General features: G+C 41.3%; 1 protein-coding gene across 1 annotated transcript; it reads left to right on the forward strand.

The window, feature by feature from the left end:
• The first annotated feature begins 18,841 nt into the window (after positions 1-18,841).
• LOC133967660 (FAST kinase domain-containing protein 5, mitochondrial) lies at positions 18,842-22,844 on the forward strand. The gene is made up of 2 exons (XM_062403247.1): positions 18,842-18,920; positions 20,154-22,844. Exon 2 carries the CDS (start codon positions 20,166-20,168, stop codon positions 22,599-22,601), a length of 2,436 nt encoding a protein of 811 aa, XP_062259231.1. The 5' UTR covers positions 18,842-18,920; positions 20,154-20,165; the 3' UTR covers positions 22,602-22,844.
• The last annotated feature ends 360 nt before the right edge of the window (positions 22,845-23,204 follow it).

Consider the following 23,204-nt stretch of genomic DNA (forward strand, 5'->3'; position numbering starts at 1 on the left):
TGGTTCTTACACCATCCACTTGCTCCTGTCACTGTCAGATCACCTGATTGTGTCTCTGTGTGCTTGCTACCTGCATGTGTCGTTTGTCCGCTGTCGCGGCAATTTTTGCAAATCCAAATCTGACTGCGAGGGAACGAGACACAAATCTCTTACAGTGTTGTCACACTTTAATGCTCAGAGCATGCGGAGCACCATATACACGGGTTGGTTTGTTAGGTGCACACCGATGGGAAGCTGTTTTTTCTCTTCTTTGCCCCCCCCTTCTGGATGAGGTTGTGTCTTAAGTCAAATGTCAGGATCTAGGTGGGCAACAGTGCCTTTAGTTTAGGCGATCAGGCCCAGATTCATTGACATTCTACAGGATCCAACATGATCAATACGAAGGGGAAGTGAACATGATAACAGTGTGCATGATCAAGGTTACATTTTATAAGATTCAATCATGATCAATCATAGGGAAAATGGCCATGCATACATTGTGTATGATCAAAAGGTTACATTTCCCTTACACTGCTTATCCATGAGTGTGTTTGTAAGACTTCTCCTCTCACTTTTGTCCGATAAAGTTCCTTATCCCCCCCCCCCCCCCCCCCCCCCCCGCCTGTCCAGCAGCCTTGACGGAGCCTTTTGCTCAGTTACAGGGAGATGATGTGAACTTGTCTCACCACCATGATGACCCTGCCACTGAGGATACAGCTCATTAATTCAAAGCGTGTGTTTTCATACTGTGCTTGACGGAGGTTAAGGTCTTGGTTTGCCAAAGAACAGACAGGACTGCTAAGAGATGTTGTAACTTTCTGATTGGCCGAATAACTGTGTACGGTTCTTACACAGGGCTAAATATACATATCTGTTGAACAAGCAGCTTTTAATAAATGATTAAACCTCCTTTGCTGTAATAAAATCTATTTGTTTTCTAATGAAGAACAGTCACCCTGGAACACAGCGCTATAGATGCACCAGTGCAGGTTTATTCCATGAGTTCAAACCACCCACTAATTAATCAATAAAGTCCTCGGGCCTGCTCTAATCCCACGCACTTCTATAGATGGACTTCTTTGATTTCCTTTGTTCTCTTACAACGGAGTTCGTGCATACAGCAATAAAGCAATTCAACTCAACGCTGACGTGCAATTAAGCGGTGTTGTGCATTGTGTAAAGAGTGCAATATATTTTCCATTATGTTATAAAACAAAATGGGCAGGACTGAGCCGGTGAGGCGGGTCATGATAAACTTTACACGCCCCGTTCAGTGCGATGGTGGAGGCGAGTCACATAAGTCCTATCACAATTCACTCTGGCAGCTCTGCCAAGTTTCATGTCAAAACTGTCCACATGAAGTAAATCTTGAGGACACTTTATGAGAAGTGCTTGGATCACATTAGCACACAGACTTTTTTTTTTTTTTTGCACATTTAGAACAAAGGGCATGTCAGAGCCACGGTTGTGTGTGCGTGTACCACAGGACACCTCTCCAGTGGAGCATATGTTCAGAAGTGCCTCGAAGTCATTATGAAATGTAGCGGAACAGAGGGCTGCTGCTGCTTCTGCTGCTACTGCGAGGAAATATTAGTTCATTTCTGACAAATAGTACATCTTTAGCAGCGGTCGGTGACGCGAGTTAGCCCCAGCTGTCTCATTTGACATTGCCTGCAGGAGCACGAGTGTCAAGTGTGATTTTCAGACGAGTGAGGTCAAACCATCAATTCTCCCGACTGAAGTTGGTGACAGATAATTGCTCGCAGCCTCACGTTGTAAACTTGGATGGAGCCGGGAATATTATGCTAATTCATCCTGAGTAATTAGGAGACGTAGTAATCTCGTCTCAGTGGGGAATCACTCTGTGATGACAAATTATATGATTCATTGTCCACAGAGGGACTGTAAATGCATCTTTCCACCGCAAATGATGAAGAGGGATTCTTACAAATGCTCCTGTATCTATATCTTCAGCAGTAATATTATTTTATTTGTAGAACTCACAAACATCAGTGACAGTTTGAGCTCATGTAGGAGGGTTGATACATGAAAATAACTGTTTTTGCATTTTACAACATGAGATGAACCAGTTTACATTTGGAGGCAGAGAGGATGAGCTACAAACTGGGAAAGCTTTTTTCAGGTAAAACTAAAAGAACCAGATTACTTTTCTACTTGAGTAAAAGTAGGATTTCTTAAAAGTATACGTTCAAATTAAAGCCCTCAAAAAAGATAATAATAATCCTTACAGTTTCAATGTACTGTCTGTCAGTGCCTGTCAGTGTTCGGGCCCTAAAAATATGAATTAAAAGTAAGACTCCCTGTAGATTGTAGCCTATTCCAAATGCAACGGTCAACTTAAATGATTAACTGTGTCTAGTATTTTCTGTGTTATAGAAGAATAATACCCAGACCCAATACATTTGGCACTCCCATCAATGAACAGTAAGGAGGAAAGGAACATCAACACAGACAACTATATCCAAAATGTGAATCAAAGAATGTTTTTCCTGAAACAACTGAAAGATTCTAAGTAAATCACAACCTGTTCCTTGCGAGTTTGGGGCAGCAGCCTCAGCAGTCACCTGAACAAAACTACAACGCACAAATTACCACAGATCCTTGGCAGCCGCCTCCATCTGTTGAATCACAATGCCAAAAACGCACAATCACAAGGGCATAAAATAATACTCCCTGACCACTCCCATACTGCTCATCACCTCTCATCCTCTAAGGAGCGCTACAGATGCTTATCCACCAAATCATTCAGTGTCAAAAACAGCTTTTCCCCCAGAACCATAAACTTTTGCCCTCTGTGCAACAATCACGATGTTCATGCACTTTAAACACTCGGAAATTCTATGCTACTGTTTGTGATATCGTCCCGTCAGCTTGTTCCACGTTGTAGGAACTCCAGCAACTCAGTTGTGTGGTTCAGATTCATAAAGATTCTGTCATATGAGTAAAGAATGTGGCAGATGATGCTACAGAAAACATTTACATTGTCATTCATTGAATCCATTTTAGGGGGAAAACCATGCATTGTAGAAATGTATTTAGTAGAATGTGCGGATACTATTATATATGTGGAGTAACAGTGAAATGTACCTCAAAATAAATCTACTTAGGCCAGAAAGTACATATACATGAAATATGTGCTTAAATGCAATCACCAAGTAAGTTTACTTTGTTACATCCCACAACCAGATATAAGTATAGTTTGACATATTTGATCTATAGAGTCAAACGGCTTGAGTGTTGCACATGATCAAAATGTAACTTGATTGCATCTGACAAACAGGCAGCGGTTTTATAAACGTGTTCTGCTTCTCAGCCACACTGCCCACAACTGCACACTGGATGAAGTGTTACAAGACCTCTTCCTTCCCCCTTTGAGACAATTCATTAATTAATGAGACACTAGGATGCCCGCGTCCTCCTCTCTTCTCCGTTGGCCTCCTCAAGAGAAAATCAATGTGTCATCCGAGCTGTTAATAAAACTCTCCCGTCACAGGCTTATCTTTTCCCAGAGGTTTAATGTATAGTGTGCAGAGAGGTTTCAAAAGGATCTCCGGCTCTTCTTATGCTTGTTTAAAATAATATTGCTACCATGCAACGGCTAAATGGAACTGGGTCAAAGTTGAAATTCTGCAATGATTGTCTGAAGTTTCAATATCTGCGTATTGTCAAGGGCCCAAGGAAGAGCAGTGTTGAATTTGTGCCGTTTGGATACGTGGTACTTGATATTTTATTAAACAGGCGACCGGCACCGACAAGGTCTAGTATGAGGTTCTGCGTTCTGAGTCTAACTTAACTGAGCTCTGAATGAGCCGGTGAACAGATCTGTGTGCAGCAGTAGCTTCTGGGATCTGCGGACTGACTGCGGCTCACTGACTTTGGGTACATTTTACAGTTTCTGAAACAAAGCTGCAACCGGCATCTTCCAAACAGACGCATTAAGAAAATAGATTCTCTTCGTTTGCCGGCCACCACTTTTTTTTCCCCAAAACTTCACAGCTTCCATAGTCATTGCTAGCTGCTCTCTTTTTTTAAGCCGGATTCATTGTGCATGGTGTGAAACCTGTCAACGCTTACTAATGCGTCCAATCAGCACTACCCCTAATTGACGATGCGGCAAACAAAAAAACGACCATCAATATGTGTTACCTCAGATGACAAACGACTCCACAGCTCTCCTCCAAAGCCTTGTCAGGCGGTGCTCAGCGCCGGTGAGCCATGGAGAGATTGGAATAAAGGAACCTCTATGAGCGGGCATAGAGTTCTGCCAATTCAACTATCGCAACAGCCAACACAATCGATGGAGCTTCCCTGGAGTTGATCTGCTGTCACCGTGACATCCTGAAATTGAGATTATCGTCAATGAATGCACAACGTGAAAGATTTAGCACCAAAGGGAGATTTTCTTCAAGCGGAAGACATACAGAGGGGAGAATATGTCCTTTGAGGGGATATGAGTTTTACTCAGAAGTGAAAAGAAAGCCCTGCCTTGCTCTCCCAGAGAAATGCCTTAAGTGAGATAAGGCTAAGCCAATGTTTCATGTTGCCATTATAGCACATGAGATTGAGCTGAAAAGATTTAGCCGCCATCTTTCCTTCTCTGTGTCTGTAAATAAATTGCACATTCCTCTAAAAATGTGTTTCAGACACGGTGCCTCAGCGAAGCACAGTCTCCTGTCATTAATCTCACATTATAATGTTGTCGTCGGCCATGACTAGTGTCTGAGGATAAAGAGCGAGGTGACAATTGCGTGACACCACTTGTGAGGAGTTGTTAGGCGCTATTGTTGTCAAGTGTGAATATGCTTTCAGCTCATTCAGTAAACAGAGAATGTAATATACTGCAGTGATCTTGTGTCGATAAAGCCGTATAAATAAGAGACAGCATTTGAGATACATGCAACATTTTCTCGTCATCGCAATATGTATCAAAAGTGAGCTTATTACAGCGAGAAACCTTCAAAGTACTATTTCTCTTTTTCTAAGGAGGAAATACATTGAAATGATTTCTGTGTTGGCTTCCTCTTCATCCGCCATCTGCTGTTCAGAAATCTTCTGAAAACATTTGCTGTATTTGTTCTGGGAACAGCCCACTTCCTGTTTTGTATTACACAGTAATCCAGCAGATTTCTCCCACAAAACCCAGTCTGGTGGCAAAATACCATTACAAAAAAACGCTGTGCATGGCCATTTTCTTGCAGTTTAAATTGAAAGCTTTGCATGTTTACCACTGCTGTACTGAGGTAACTAGCGTTTTTCAGTGGCTGGATTTCACAATGTAGGCTGTGATATATGTGACTGTTGAACCTCCAGCTGTGCTGCCCTTTGTTGCTCTCATGGTGTGAGATATCAATATATATGGTGACTTCAATAACGTATTTACATTGGTTATATAACTAATGTACAAATATATACATTTGTCATACTACAGTAAATCAAAAACTAGGCTATAATAATAATATTATTGGCTTCCAAAGATGAAAATAGTCGACATGTGCATAAAAGTAAAGATACAGAAAATATGAACCCACTGGTCAGTAAGGACACTCTTCTAACAATATAAGAACGGATGTACCTCTTGTGGGCAAATGGAACATCCCACCTGAGACAATACCAAGTCACTCAATGTATAGGGTCTTAAAGTTGGCTGGAACATCAAAACACGGCATTATACAAATAGCGCTGAGGTTATGTATTGTAGTTATTATTCTGATCTCATCCGTCTTTGTTTTTAAGAGACGTGGAGTTACCAATGAACAGACCCAGGACCGCTGGTCTGTACTGGTTAGCCTTTAGCCTAGCGTGTAGCCCGCCTTGCCTCACCCGCTTCTGTTTCCTCTCCCTCCACCTAAACATAAAAATGTCCGGCCTGACTGTGAGAATCGCTGCTCTGACCTCGCAGCTAATCCGTCCTGACCCCAAAGTCAATGACTGTCTCATTAGGCACAGTTGTAGGTCATAAAGAGGCAGCAATATTAAAATAAGATGAGAAGTTTAATGAGAAGTTAAAGGGATTCATATGAAATAATTATGATCACCCACCGTATAATAAGAAATACCTAAAATGATATTCAAATATTTTGATATATTAAGATATTAACTTAACTTATTAAAATACTTTTTATTTTTAACAATGAGGTTTGATTTTCGTCTGTGGGGTAGTGCAGAGTCTTTCAGATCTGAGGGATTTTCAGTTAAGTTGTTTTGGATTTTAGGATCACAACTTGGCTCCCATTAACCTGTTTCCATCAGCAGCCGGCAACTGTTTTCACCTTATAATGTCTAATATTGCCACTTCACTTCAGTGAGTGAGGTGCAGCCAGTATATGCTTGTGGCTTATTTCTGCTAGGATAACACACAGGAACCCAAGATATTCTACTGTAGATAATATCACATTGGAAAAACAGAAACATGGGACCGACACGAGATGGTGATCTAGTGCTTTATTCTCTGTGAATGGGACCATTGGCCCAGATGGTTCATTTTGGATTGTTCGCTCTATATAATAGTGATGGACTACTCCTATAGGTTTCATCACCATTTGCCCTGTGTGGTTCGTCTAAAATCCAAACCCAGGAAATAGCAGCCAATTAAACTGGCTCATTATATTTGGCCATTCTGCAATTTCGACAGAAAACCCTCAGACGATAAAGCTTCTTTACGACAGATATATCTTGAAAAGGATTAATTGAAGTGGCCGACAACTGGCTAATTGAGAGGCACACATTCACAAATACTGTACATATACCACTATCCCCACTGTTAAAACCCTTGAAATCATCTCTCACGCTGCAGGACCAGAAAAATATGGAACAGTTGGTGCTTTAGCCTCTGCAGTGGCGGATTCTCTGCCAGTGCGTCTCACTGGCTGACCCACTGGAAATTAGTTTAGCGGATGAAAACCGATCGGGGAGGTTTTTCAAGCCAAAGGGAACTTTGACTCCCCGAGGACCGAAAATGAGAGACAGGTGACGGAAAGGGTGAGTGAAAAATAGGACACAGATTGGTGGCTGTGAAGTAGCATGGTTAAACATGTGATTTTGCAGCCCTGTGTATAACCACAGCAGTGTTCTGTCTCACACACACTGCCTTTGGATCCCCATAGTGTGAAACTGCAGCTTCCAACACTCATCCCCAAACTGGCCCATATTTTACAAGGACATTTTTTAAAAGATTTATACATCCACATGTAACTCGCAAAACAATTTTTCACAGCCCAAATCACAAGTTTATGTTGTAAGAGTGCTTAAATTGTAATAGTGTCTCTTGTCCAAAGAACAGATTGTATAAAACATAATATTGCTGAAATATGGGCCAGCTCTAGGATTTTTCTAAATCGGGGCCCATAAAGAGGCCACATACTCAGAGGGGCCAATTATATGTCCACCATTCATGCCCAATTCCTGATTCCGTAAATAATTCCTTGTTTACTGTTAGCACTATAGCCTTGAACACAGCCACACATCATTCAATATATTTGTACTTCAAAATAAATTCTTAACAAATTGTCATATCGATTGTTAGCATTGTGACAAGACATGTTGTTTATTACTACTGACAGGACAGGGGCCAATCAGATTTCAGCTGAGGCTGGGCCCCCCTGGCCCCAACCCTATATCCACCCCTGGCTGGAATCACCTGGCAACATTGTTTTGGTTTCCTGAATAATATCCCATTCTTATAAAACACCCTCATTCAAAGTGTGAAAGCAGTTTTAATTTTTTTCACATCTCAAACTTGTAACCTGTGCATGGGAGACACTTTATTTTGGATGATGCATAAGCAAGGATTAGGAACTTAGTAATAACTGTATCACAAATTCTAACACTAATAAATCACAAGGGGCTGTCTTGACATCGCAACAGATCAAATGTGTGTACGGTTTAATAAACAGGCCAAAGACTGCTTCATAATCTTGAATGAACATTCTTTAGATTCTGTGCATGTCTCACTTCACAAGGCACACAGTCAGCAAGTGCTCCTCCACAAAACATTGTGATTAAGCTCCTTGTGAAAAACCCATGATCAACCTGCTCGGGAAATTAATTGTTTTTCATGGCTAATTCAACAGCGCATCAGCATAAACTGACAGCTGCGGCTTGCCGCGTGCATACACAAATGCAGAGTTCATTCTCCGGTCGGGCACGATCCCGGAGATACAGCCAAGGTTAATTCACAGAGGTCAGCTGAAGGAGCAGACCCCCCATCAGAGTTGAATGCCAGCGGTGAAGTGCAGCCTCAGCAGCGTGGCTGACACAGCCTTTTTGTGTCTGTTAGCAGAATTAAACAATCCCCGGAGACATAACATCAACACACACAAGGTCCCTCCTGAATATTCAAGTAAACCCAACAAGTAGGGAGGAGCTCACCCGGTTTCTGCTGCAAGTACTACTCACATAAAGTACTCTCCAGGTTTAAGTCTCTTACAGCTAAAAACAAATCAATATCTGCTGAACTGTGACCAGCATGAGTGGCTCACATTACTCGCTAGTTATGGATGGACACAGTTGGGGTTGGGTATAGTTACAATCAGGACAAGAGTCTGTGTTCAGGACTTATGTTGATTAATAATTGGGGCCATCAGCAGAGAAATGTGGGGGAGCTATTAAATGTTGATGAAAGCAACAGCAGCAAGCATCAACGAAGAATGACTCATACCCAGACGCGTGCACCCGCCTTCTCTTTAATCCTTGACAAATTCACAACTATAATTGCACCACGGATCTCAAATAATTAAAGCACGGACAAAAAGATTCCCATCAGGCACATCCTCAAGGAGTCCCGGCACACAGATTTTTTGTTTGTTTCCTGTTTGTTTTGAGTTTACTATAGAGGTCACATTGTATCCAAATAATGAATAAGCAGCCTTTTGCTGGGAGATGTGTTTAAGGACAGCAGTGAGGGCAATACTCTGTCACAAAAAAGTCACTTTCCATGAGGCTGAACTGAAACATTTCTGATATGGGTTAAAATGCTCATAACGCTCCTATTATTTAATTTTCTATTTACACAGATGAGGAGAGAGAGGGATAGAATGAACTCTGAATACAGATCAGGGAGGAACGGGTCCATGATGGACAACATAAGAAGGCAGAAAGCCCGACGCATCCTGCAAAGAGATCTTTTGTACCGAGAGGATTGGGTCTTCATAAAAGTCCTTTCAACGACTTGAGACAACTGGCATCTGTAAAGACACAGCCGCTTATATTCCACGGCTCCAGCTAATAGCTTCTGGACATTTATTCTCTCACTACCATCTCATTGCAAATATAACACGGTGGCATTTCCAACCATAAACCATGTTCAAATATTTAACAACTGCAGTGATTGTGTTGTTCTCATCAGTACAATTAACATTCTGTGAAGTGATCCCTCTTGACTTCCACTCCAAACCAAGTTGACTATTTCTAATAAAATGAGATTATGCCAACAGTTAATGCACAATCTTTCAAATAAATGAATTGTTTTTTCTTCATAAAATAATGGCAGTGTTACATCAGCCTCAATGCAAATATTAGCATGCTTACAAGCTGATTTAAGATGATAAACATTGTACAGATTGTACTTCAGCATATTATCTCTGTCATTAGCATGATCGCATTTGGAAGTGCTTTGAGTTAAATCCTAACATCTAGGAGTCACGGGAACCCAGAAAAAACCTTGTTGATTTTGAGCAAATACAATTTCCAAGTTCATATCTTAGTTTAACGTGATAGCATAAAACCATTTACTAATTAGCACCATACATATACATAAAGTATAACTGAGGCTTATGGTTATGAAGCAAAATATTAGACAAACTAGAATTTTGATGTGATAAACCTGCAAATATTAATGTCATGGTTTAAATGGAGGAAAGGTCTGGAGATCAAGTCATTTAAGATTCATCTTCTGAGAACCATTGTCGTCTCTGGGAAATTTGATGGTAATCGAACTTTGTAAAGTTCAATCTAAAGGCACGGACGGTCTGACAAATTTAGCTAGCTCTATAGCCTATCAATTATGTAATGTTTCGTGTGTACTGACAAAAGGGTCCTGAGCACGGGCAGTGTATCATTAAAATATTCTGAATTTAAAAGAAATGACATGCTCCATTGGTTTATTTCTGACACCATTGGGTTACATTAGCAAACCAACTCGAAAACACCAGTTGGTATCAATCTGACAACCCACAATCATGCACGATTCTCTGTCTAATAAAGGCATAATATTTCCGAGGCATCAGAGTAAATGGAGGTTGCCACAGCAATCAGCATGGGCTGACAAGCAGAAATGCATCTTTGAGCCCGTGTCCTTTCTGGATGCTTCCCATTTATCTTGTCTGTCAAGTAAAGAGGACACGATAATGAAAGGTGAGCACTCCTGCGAGCTCTCCCTCTGCCGGCCTACCATCCGATGCAGAATAATGAAAACTCTGCTCGTTGGCCAGAGGATGGCTGGGTCTGGATGTGTGTGTGTGCTTGAAATGTGTGGAATAGGTTCATATCTCTAACCTGCATGTGACATTTAGCCTAGGTAAAATGTATCAACTTGATCATAACACTAAACTTAGGCTGCAATTTAAAAAAAAAAAAAAGTCTAAGCTTAAATATCTATGTAAAACGGAAATGTTTCTTTATTCAGTTTGTATTCAAACTTTATTCACAACATAGTACACAAACGACACACATTGGCTAGTCTGAACTAAACTGAAACGTTTAAGTAAAGAGATGCTTCCCTCTGCTGGGGAAAGGCCAAACTGCACTCACTGCAGGTTTAAAGGAACCATCAACACAAACTTCTTATACGATATTGACTGATGTGCCTTATATAAAATCGATGTAAACTTATACAATTTGCATCCTGTTCTCCACTGCAACGAACCTGCTACACACACGCACAGTGTCACACACACACTTTTGATTTCTGACAATCAGGCATTTCAACACAGCAATCCACGATCTCTATAAAACATGACACTAAGATTAACCTCTTAAAGTATTACATTGAATAATTTGAGGGTGCCTACATCGTAAGTTTAATGGAATAATGAACCAAAAATATGGAAAGACTTTTGAAAAAGTTGTGAAACGGTATTTTAGCAACACTTGACTGACTTAAAATGAAACAAGTTGTTTTAAAAAGGGTGCATATATTTTTAACAATTTAAAGCAACTTTGTTTAATGAAGCTGCTCAGCTTTTCAACCAGGTGATCATTAGAGGTTCACAGCAACCAGGAACACAGATCACTTCTCTGATAAACTGAAAACACTTAACTATTCCAACCACACACATATATAGAAAAAGCAAATGATACCTTAGTGAGTCAATATAAATTTTATTTTCAAAACAAAAGGATCATTTCACTATTCAACAACTTTGTGAAAATAAACATTTCCGTAGATGTTTATCATGGATATGTAAAGGAATATGAAGTGGTGGAGTGTAACTATGACGCAAACAAGGTGACCTATATTTAGTAGTTAGTTTGATTGTGTTCGATAACAGCATCACATCAGACAAGATAGGGATAGCAATACAAGGCTGATACTCAGAAATACATCCTTGATTGATTAAGGCCATTTCCAGGAAGACGCTGGTGAAGAGCAATTCCCCGTGTCCTAAACAGGCCGGGACAAGTGCAATACCACACAAGCATAGAGCACTGCTACCTCTCCCAACCTGCACAGAAAGGGATCACGTCTGATTGATTCATTTCAGTACTATGGTCAGTTTTGCATGGATTTGCACAGCAGTACAGTAAAAAAGCTGAAAGCAAACCAGCAAAACTAACCAGAGACCCATTGTGCGCAATCTACGTCTGCAGTTTTCCAGAGAAGAGACACGTGTCTAGAAGTACTTTAAGTGCTCACACTGCAGTAGAACATGATACAACTACCTGCACTATAAGCACTTTAATACTACTGAAACCTGTCTTATTCCTTATCAAGAGAGTTGCATTGGAAACATCAGGGAGAGAGGGCGGGGTGTTCGCTTAAGGGTTTCGGATGGAAACACAGGTCACCATCAGTTTTGCATAGATTTGCACAACTTATTTTTCTTGCAGCGCAACTATGCAAAACTAACAGAGAACTGCCACAATTAAAAATGTGTAGTCACACACACACACAAAAGACAGAGCCGATGAGGGTCCCAGCACCATATGCCAGAAGGAGCACTTAGGGCAGTAGGTGCTAGTCTACTTCACTATCTGCACTAAATGCACCTTAGCACAGGCACTAGAGGGAGAGGCGAACGGTCTAGCTACGCCAAATACACATTTAAACAAATTGTCACCATTTACACATAAAAACAATTAAAAAAACAATATGGTTGTTAATTAATAGAAAACAGTTAAGCATCAGCAGCCTCAGATTTCCTGCACTGGTTAATGCTGAAGAGTCACTATGCAGAGTGACAGGATGCATAATGCCTCATACATAGAGCATGTTTTATAAATGGGGACTCGCTCCAGACAGTTGCTTCTCTCAGAACTAGCGGGGCGCCCAACCTCACAGCGGGATGGAGATGAAGTCCTGCCTGATGTGTATTTGGAGCGAGTCTATAGAGAAGTGGCAGTACCCAGGCTCGTCTGTGTGAATAAGCCACCTCCTTTAGTTAACATGATCAGAATAGTGCTGAAAGTGCCTTCACTGCAGTAGACTATTTAAAACTACCTGCACTGTAAGCACTTTGACACTACAGTGACTTGAGGAGTTTCATTCACAGAACGGATTACGGTGCCTTTAGATCCACAATGGGGTGGTTTCCAGTGGGGAGGGGGGGGGATGTGCACAGGGGGTCTGCAAGCAAAAATGAAAGATGGCATCAAGAGTGTGTCAGCAACTTCAATTCAGGCATTAACATCAACTAAAGTACATTGATAACATATATAGTGTGTGAAATTCATGACATTTTGAAAAACACCAGTTGTACATTTGCTAGGTTTGCCTTACATGTGCTCATTTCCTTGGACTAACAATCCAAAACTCCAATGTTTGTTTTCCGAGGTTATAAAACAGGTGCGCGCTACACATCCTTACATGATTTGGATGTTTTTCATGTTATTAAAAGACTGACTGGGGAAATGTGTTAGAATACTTATGTTAATCTGATAACTTAAATTCTGTTTCATAATGGTATAAACCAAAATGATCAATGTTGTGATTGTGCCCTCAACCCAAGATGATGTGTTTGCACTAGTTTTTAAAAAGAAAAATATATACAGCTTACATAGGTGATGGTTGAGATCTCACTACCTTTTGCTCATTTTTACAGAACTCTATTTTATACAACTTAATGTTGGTGTTACATTTGAAAAATGTGGATGGGGCACTACAGAAAGATGAGAAAATATATATAACATTTGGACCATGGTGAGCATGAGACTGATTCACTTTGCGTTCTGCACTTTCATCCTTGCATAAAGCCCTGACATAGGGAGCATGGAGGTATTGCCCAATAACGCGCCTCATTGGCCATTGCCATGCAACTCGCTACAGATATGGATCCAGATCACAGTCCAGAAAGAAAACATTGAAGTTAAAGCTGGTGCCTGGATTTATCACATACGACCACGTGTGTATATAACTAAGTTGAATGGAGGGGGGGGGGGACGTGAGTGTGGATAGAAACACTTGTGCTCCGGTCGGTCACATTGCCGTACCCCTCCCCCACGCACTAACATGGCGCCCAGGAGTCTGCGTTTTGAACATTTAATCTATGTCCTGGGCGACAGCACACGAGTACAACTGCATCGGCGGCGTGTCCGCGCACTTTACGCTAAAGGCAGGTGCAGGGGACCGTGTGCGCTCGTGTAGAGTTCGCGCACGCACGATGCGCGTGTTACGAGCTACTGCAACAACAAAAAAACTTGAGGCAGAATCCAGCACACAACAAGCTAGCAGCACCCCAGGGCTTCATCAAAACAACCATGCAAGCATGTGTTAGCTGGTGGCTAACGCGTGCAGCCCGCGACCGTGGTCATCTTCCGCTAAATGTTATTACCCGATCCCGATGTAATACTACACATATGAGTAATGGTGGGAGATACGATGTGGGGGGGGAAATGGCTTTTAAAGCAATACGGAGTTAGCTGAATAGCGTTAACTAGGCGTCCACTTCAAAGCAATGCTCTCCCTTAGCCACGTTAGCTCCCGTCAGTGTAGCTTACTCACACACGCCAACATTAAGCATCAGCGTGTTCCCGGGTGCTTGGAGAAGCCAACAGTTCCCTGCCATCCGCACACAGCATGGCGAGTCACGCTAGTGTCAATAACGCAACTTAACGCCATCTTCCTCGTCGCCGTGTTAGCATTAGCAGCTAGCTCGGTGGCTCGCGGGATAGCGAGGGCGCGCGGCCTGCTGGAGCCCCATGTGCTGCCTTGCTTTGTTCTGGAGCCACTTCCAGCAGCGCGCACACACACCGCGGAAAACTTCGCAAAATGCGGCCGACTGGAGGGCGACAGCGAGCGGCCAAGCGACTCGACGAACTCGCGGCCACCACCGAGGCGCAGTGGGGTACAAATTTGCTCCCCAACTAACGCGCCTCGCTAACCCCGAGGCAGCGAGGACGGAGCAGGATGAGGTGCAGCAGCAGCTTTTTCAAATCTCCCCTCATTCTCCAAACCGCGGAGGAGAGGGGGCTTCCGTGCGCTCCCCCTCTTCTCCAACACTGTTTTTAAAAAATGCGGAAACTAGCGATTAAAAAACGTGGTTGTTTTCCCCCGAACGCGAGGCGTCAAAGTGCGGGGCTCCGGTTGGGGCTCGCGGTGCCGGAGCCTTCCACTTTCCGGACGTTTACCCGCGACATCGCCAACAACAGGTTTTCTCGCCAATAACACGCACGTAATAAGACACAAACATTTTTTACAAAATAAAAGAAATCCACCATCTTCACTCACTTGTTCACACTTACCGTTCACTCACGCTGTTTCGGTGGATTCCTGGAAAACTGGTGGGGGGGAGAAGAAGCGATGGTGGTGGGAGAGGAAAAAAGGACTCGGCTGGTTGAACAGCAGCCAGGTCGAGGGATCCATGTGCTGCTATTATGGTTTGCCAGGAGTTTGGGGGAATCGTAGTAAGATTGCGAAAGTGGCGCGAGTAGAGTCTGGCTTTAACCATGTGGTGAATGAAGGGCGGCTCCCAGCCAGCGTAGCTAAACCCCAACTCCTTCATTAGCATAAATCAACTACTTCCTCTCCAAGAGCCGCGCTCAAGTTTCACCAGGCTGTTGATAAACACGCGGGGACGTCGGGATGCGTTCGGGAATCCGTTCACACTTCAATAAATACAAAATAAATAAAAAGGATAATATAATTGTCTTAAAATGAAGAGAACAGAGCCGATGCAATCAAAGGAAACGTTAAAACAAGTGTTAGTCTTAAAGTTCAAAAATCTGCACAATGTTTACAAAGAAATATCTTAAATGTATTTATATACTGGATCTAAAAACCTCCCGTTGTTCTAAGGAAGAATACTTTTCTCCGTTTGGTTTGTCAAGTTTCATATTTGTAATTATTTGAGTTTATTCAATCAAACATATACATTATGTTTTAGTTACTTTTAACTTTTACTTTTAGGACTACCCGTAATGATTGGTGTTCTTCAGTTAGTAGCTGTACTGTTTTTTAAAGTCATATTGAGATACTAATCTAATTTCAAGCCTTAATCATAAAAAGTTGCAATAATTTTACAGGAACATTTGCCTCATATATTAATAAGTGCAGTATAATTGTTTTATTTAGATAGATCGAACTTAAACAAATAATGATAATAATAATACGTTTTATTTATCCAGCACCTTTCATACAGAAAAATAGCAGTTCAAGGTGCTTAACAATAAAATCAGAGACATGAAATAATATAAATCAATAAGCACACGTTAGCAATAAAACAAAGACTTCAAATCAGAAAGTATTTATTGCCAAGTAGGTTTACACCTACAGGGAATTTGCTCTGGTTATTGGTGCATACAATGAACATAGAACATAAAAACACAATAAATACAACACACATAAGAAAAGTAATAAAAAACAATATTTATTTACTCCCTTTCTCTTATATTTATACAAAGTAACATTTATTTAGACATAAACATATTTAAATAAAATATATAGAATAGATAAAAGATATAAAAGTGAAGTAAAAAGTGAAATGCAAGATGCAAGACAGTGAACAGTGTCAGATTGCAATATACAATGTAATGCAGCATAATATAATTTAATACAATGTGTTAATTTAACAAACCCTTGAGGTGTTTCTTAAAACTTTCAACGGAGGTGGCTTGTTTGATGTGTGGTGGAAGTTTGTTCCAAAACTTTGAGGCATAGCAACAGAAAGCTGCCTCCCCAAACCTTTTGTGGTTAATTGTGTGGATATTTAGCAAGACCTTAAACTGATGTATTAGGCTTTTTCCCACCTTTTATTTGGTATATCAAGTTATGGTTTACTGTAAAATACAAAGCATTAACGTATGAATATTTGTGGGGACAGACAGAGCCATCTATTTCAGTTATACAAAATATCATAAGAATATGGTTATATAACACATACAACATTCATAACAACGGAACACTATATGATCCCATTGTGTGAGTTTGGATCATCATTGTAAAAAATTAGGTATAGAGGTAAAATAAATTAAAAAGGCTGTGGTGGTTTATTATGAACAGCTGTTGTGTTATCTTGGAAACACAAACTACTCCCTACAACTCAAGGCTGCACATTTCTTTTTTGATGGAAACAACGCAGCTCTTTTTAGAATAAAAACATTAAGTATGCACTATTCAGCTTTTTTTCCAATAAAACATCTTGATGAGTACAGAAGGATAGCAATTCTTTAATAAAATAGATGTTTAAGTACATGTTCCCCTCGTGCTCCTCCCGTTGAAAGAGAACAATGCGTTTTCCTTTAGGGTAGATATGCAGGGTATTGTCTTCTGACCATTGGTTAGTCTATAGTTCACCTTTCACCTCTAGATTCAGTCATGTATGAAGTAACACAATGGAAACAATCTGAAATCCCCCCTTGTTCTAACCGAATTTCAAAAAACTGCTAGAATTTAATCGATTGTGTCTTGTTTAAAACAAAGTGATTCCTACATTAGGAGAAACCTAAATATCAATATAATATGTATGTTATTCTAAAGGTGCGGAATTTTCAAAATAAACTGATGCATTTCTGTGCCATACTAAACAGTGGTTCAGCCTACTGAGGAGGGGGCCTAATATTTTTTTTTTTTCTAAGGCCGACCAACGTTTGTTAATCTACTACTTTAAGCACAGAATTTTAAATGGATCAGTTTAGAATCATACATTGTGATCGATCTATAATCTCAATTCATCAATTATGTGGATATTATTTGTAAACTTTTAAGACATCTCTTTTAAAACAAGTTTTCCACAGATCATCCATTGGTCCACTGGAAGGGAAAATACAGTTGAAACATACTTTTGAGTTTGCATATATTAAATAAATTAGTTTACTCTAAAAAACATGGTTCTAAAAGGTGAAGAGACATAAAGTATGGGAAGTTTAAACCAATTTGCTCGTTTGAATAATTATAACTTAATTTGCCTTGTTTGAAAATAAAAGTTACATTTTATTCACAGAGGAGTACATTCCTCAGATTCATATCCCCAAAAATTAAGAAGATATTAACTAAGCCACTCTTGATTTTGAACCTTGATTCTACTTCTGATTCATACAAAAAAACAAATTAAGAAGCTAATAAACATATAGTGTTACAGGTCAGTCAACAGTTGCTTTCAAGTTCTGTCGGAAACAGTTAACACAACACAAACAAAATAAAGCAGGATTATGTTTTTTATAGAAAAGACAAACGAAAACAAGCTTTGTTAATTGTATAATTGTTATCGAATATGCAGTAACAGTGTAAACCTTTCTGATTAGCTGTAAATCAACATTGATATCTCACGTGCTATGCTCAATAATAACCACACAATGAAACCACAATGACCCGAAGCATAGATCCTGATATATATTCAGGATATAAAAAGATAATTATTATAATCTGTATAAGTCATAATTTGCTGCCTCCATGGCTTGTAAACCACAAGATCTTGTTGTTATAAAATGTGTGCCTTTTAATAGTAGATATTCTGACTCCTCACATCAACAGAGGTTCTGTTTCACGTGTCTCATTTGACGAAGTAAATAAATCAAAGTTTGACTTAATTGTTGAAGATTCTTAAAACTTAAATCAGACTTTATCAGTAAATCAATAGCAAATGATTTTTTTGCAAGGATAATTGATGATAAGAATTAAAGTTTGAATTATATAAAACCTCAGATTGTATTGGGAAATATCTTATCAAATATATGTATTGCATATATTGTAGGATGAAGAATTATCTTTTGTTTTCTTTCCCTTGTCTTCACTTTTCTTCTTTCATTTCTCTTCCTTTCTTTTCTTTTCTTGTCTTTTCTTTTTTTTCTCTTCTCTTCTCTTCTCTTCTCTTCTCTTCTCTTCTCTTCTCTTCTCTACTCTTCTCTTCTCTTCTTTTCGCTTCTCTGTTTTTCTTTTCCCTCCCCCTCGATGTTTGACCCCACCCAGCTACCGTAGGTCAAATTCTGTTCAGTCATGGCGGCTCTCAACGGAAACTATATCAGCCTGCCACAATAAGATACAGAAAAGCACGACACGGTACTTAACAACAATTCATCCTAGAATCTAATGGTTAAACTGCACATTTAGATATATAATAAACATTATTTACAACACAACACGAAGTCTAATCCGGATTTGACTACATCATCGGTTTCAGCATCTAACAAACAATGTCTGGCTTCTTTTGTTTTGAAGCTCGACTTACTGGGTTTCCGGTGTAATGTCTGTCTCCTCCTCTCTCGGCCACATGAGGTTAAACTGACATGTTCCTGCTGCAGCATGAACTGATTCATCCATTGAGCGTTAAAAGGTGAGATCAACGTTGTATTATCACCATGATCACATTCACGCGGATTCGTTACATTTGCAGGAAGTGTTACCGGTTGCTCTCTTGCAGGGAAACACTCAGTGTTTAGACGGAACGTGTGAAGTTGCATGACTTCAGCCCAGGAAGTGACAGACACAGTAAATGTTTTAACTATAGAGACGGATTTGTCTCCGCAGGAATAATCTATAACCATGGTTTAGACTGAAGAGGCAAAGAGACACTAGGTTGGTTCAGCTCTGTGTGTCATCATTCAGGTCATCTATTACTGTGTATTGACACACTTATTTAGCATGATTGCTTTTAGACACACAACTGGGTTTGTGAGTTTCAGGTACAAAAAAGTCAGTGTTGTGTATCGTTAGAAATATAAGTAGAAAGATTATTTAGTTTCCTGTGTCCATGGTTTTCATTAGAGGAATAAAATATTTCACAGAACTTTATTGATCCACACACCAGGGGAAATTCAGTTTGTACAGCATATAAATAGAGAAAAATATCAAAACAGTGCAGTATTCACCAAATACAGATGAAATGATTGACAATAAAATAAATAGTTTCAATAAATAGGCACTATGCTATTTCTCATATAAATAAATATATACATATATTAGCCAAAGTTAGGTAATTCCATTCACCCGTGCTTGGTCATTCTGAACAAAATCTGTTCCATTGATAAGGATTCATTAGCACCATTAGGCAACACGTCATTGACAGGTTCTGAAATTAATGAATCTTACCCAGAAACATTAACAAATAAAATGTGTCCTTGCCAAAATTCACTTTCTATACAGTCCTTCGTATCTGCTCATATCAAATATGAATGTCTTATAATCATAGACTGTTTATAAATGTGGATGACGTGTCTCTTCTTCCTCCCATTATACATAAATGATGAGAACTACCTTAAATTACAGAAACTATCTCAAACTGCTTTTTAGATTGGGTCCATGTCCCATCCATTAAAATGGAAGAGGTGTGCAATCACTTTGGCCTCACTTTTGTGGAGCACTCATGTCATCCATCTTTTACAGTCTATGCCTAAAACTCGGTCACAACATTTTTGTTTCTTCCAATCATGATTTAGAAGCACCTGGCATCCCTGCAAAAATTAGGGATGCCAGGGGCAATAAACATCTTGCGTATTATTTGCTTAAATTATTGCAAATTAGAAATAAGAGGTTTGGTTGACTTAACGTGTATGTTTGCTCTTTTTAGTGTTGCATATTGATGGCTGCCTGTGTGCTGTGTCAACGTGGGCCCAGGCTGCGCTGCCTCAGAGGCTTGAGAAAGAATTTAACCCAGGCTCAACCCCTCTATGGCAAAACAGAGGAGGAGGCAGACGAGCAGGAGGGGAAGAAAGGGGCATCTCAACACCAGGAGCCCTCTCTCCATGGAGGTTACAGGCTGTTTTACAACCCGTCTTCATATCATCGCTCTGAGAGGAACGCTGCAACCTCCGGGAGCCACACAGATAACGACGAGGACGAAAGGTGTCTCTCCTTTCTCGCCCCTTCCTTCTGGCAACAGGGCAACCGCTACAGCGTCAGTTCCTCGCGGCATCTTTCCAGCGCAAAAAACACACTTCTCGACTTAGCATTCAACAAGAGCTCTGAACCCGAGAGGCCGCCAACAGTGTCACTGTACCACAGGCAACCCGTACGTCCGGACGTTAAAGTGGATCCACGTGTTTTCAACAAATGCCGGCCTGAGTATGCCTCCATGACCCTTGACCTCACCCAGCGGCCTCCCCCAGTAGAATGGGAAGATGTGTCCCCCATGCTCCAAAAAGTTGCTGTTTTAAAAGGCAGCATGAAGCCATCCGATGTGTCTCAGTTTCTCGTGGAGCTCAGCCGCGTGGACCCGGACAAGACGTCGTTGATAAGGAATAACCAGCGCTTTGTCATGCTCCTGCGCTACTCTGTGGAAAACCTGCGCCTCTTCACTGACCTGCAGCTGCTGGAAGTGCTGCAGTCGTTTGTGTGGCTGGAAATGCCCTCCGACCACACGGTGCTCGGGCTGTACGAGACCGAGCTGAGCCGCCGGGCCAGCCAGATGACTTTACACCAGTTGCTGTTGGCTGCTGATTTGTGGCGCTGTATCGGGAGACAGGTCCCCCAGTTCTTACAGCACCTCTATGACTCGATCCATCTGTACGTGGGACAGATGGGGGCCCCTGAACTAGTCCAGCTGTTGTATATCATGGGAGAAGGTAGGAAGTGCCCGAGAGGCTTAATCCATCCTGTACAACAGCTTCTTTTGCACCATTTACAACAATTGTACCCCGAGGAGGCTGGTGTTGTGTGCCTGGGGCTTTTTAAATCCCAAACTTCAATATCTCAGAGTGCAGTGGCATCTATTGTTGATAAGGCAGTCTCCTCTGTGAGAGAGATGAGTGACTTTGCGATGGTGAATGTGCTGAAACTCTTGCGTTTTAGTTATTTGTACCACAGAGCGTGGATGGAGGCCATGACACAGGAGGTTCCTCGACGGGCCCCCAGGATGGGTGTTCAGGGCCTGATGCACGTGGCGTTGGCCTGCTCAGCACTGCATTATCGCAATGATGACATCCTTGTTGCCGTGGCTGAAAGAGTGCCCTCGCTCGTGCCACACTGCAGGAGCAAGGACTCATGCAAACTGCTCTGGGCCCTCAGCTCATTAAGGTTTCTCCCGGCTCAGAGTCCGAGCTTCTATCCGAGCCTGACAGAAGCCCTGAGACAGAGGAAGGCCGAATTCCAACGATACCCAGAGCATCTGCTCACTGGTCTGCTAGGCCTGGCCTTTGTCTCTCACTTCCCAGAGGACATGATTGCATTAGCTCTGAGCCCTGACTTTGTCAAGCAAGCGCTGAAAGCAACACAGCTGGAGCTGAAGAAAGACCTGCTGACTCTGGACGGAGCCGTGGCTCTGGAGTTGCCTCAGTGGACCGGGCCACGGTTAAGCCGCGAACTTAGGGAGGAGATAGCTGAGCTGCTATGGACGTTCGCTCAGTCAGATGTGTGCCACAAACCTGAGGTTCAGGAGGCTGAATCCTCTCTCCAAGATCTGCTCGGAGGAGAGGAGTTTGTGTGCAAGAGAATGATTCTGCCTCACACTCGCTCCATTGACCTGGAAGTTCATCTTGACTCCACGGGAAAGCCGATACCCGTTAACCCAACATCCCACTCGACCACATTATATCCTGAGAAGGATCAATCCACAGTAACTTTAAACCAAGGGTGGGGGAAAATTAATCTAGGGGCAGCGATAACTGATGAACTTTTAGCACAGCTGATGAACACTAAAACCATAACAGAGCCTTTAACTCCATCTCCTAAGACTACACCTCTTCCCAGAGAAAGACTTGATGATGGGAGACTGTTTGTCACAGGCCTTGACCTGACCAGTGACCTGATAGAAACTCTTACTAAACACAGTACCCCTGCTGGCTCCGACCCACAGGATGCCAAAGCCACAGTCAAACTGGCAATCCAGGTTTCCAGCAGGAACCACTACTGCTGCCATTCACAGCAGCTGTTGGGCCTTCATGCCATGAAGAGGCGACATTTGAAGTTGGCAGGCTACAAGGTTGTGGAGCTGAGCCGTCATGAGTGGTTTCCCTTGCTGAGGAAAAGCAGGGCCGAGAAGCTGGCGTACCTGCACTGCAAAATCTATGACAGTCTGTAATCACCCTGTGACCTGCAAACACCCAAAGGAAACACACGGATGATGTAGGCGCTCTGACTTCTGGGTAATATTTATTCTTAAGTCTTGTCCAAAGCTCAGAAAGGTCTGATAAGGACAAGTGCAAATATTCCTTTGTCTCCACCTGCCACTGATTCTTTTGTACACGTTCAGGATGTTGTATAAAAAAATGACCTTTCAAGATATTTTTGTGAGAAGAATGCAAATTAAAAATATTTTACAGAACGCCGTCCTGGTCAAGGTCATGTGGGTTTGCACTAGATTTGCTTTTATATCCCAGGATCTGCATAAGAAGAATACATCGAAACAATCTTTTGTATTATATTTGACAGATTTCACTCAAGTGTGGGGGTTCTTTTAGAGGTCAGTGCTTCTCTTTCAAGTGTAATGAGATTTCCGCCCCAATTTGTATGTCAAAATCGTAACGTTTTCAGCGAAAGGAAACAGTTGTTTGCTGGTATTGCTGCTCCTCCAGTACATTAAAACCTGTTGCATAATTTGACAAGGGAAAGGTTTAAGATGGTCTGTCAGTTTCATACCAAAGGAAGCAAACATCTATGATAGAGATTGTGAATTCAATGCATC

This window comes from Platichthys flesus, chromosome 13 (genome assembly GCF_949316205.1).
Source record: "Platichthys flesus chromosome 13, fPlaFle2.1, whole genome shotgun sequence".
NCBI classification, from domain to species: domain Eukaryota; kingdom Metazoa; phylum Chordata; class Actinopteri; order Pleuronectiformes; family Pleuronectidae; genus Platichthys; species Platichthys flesus.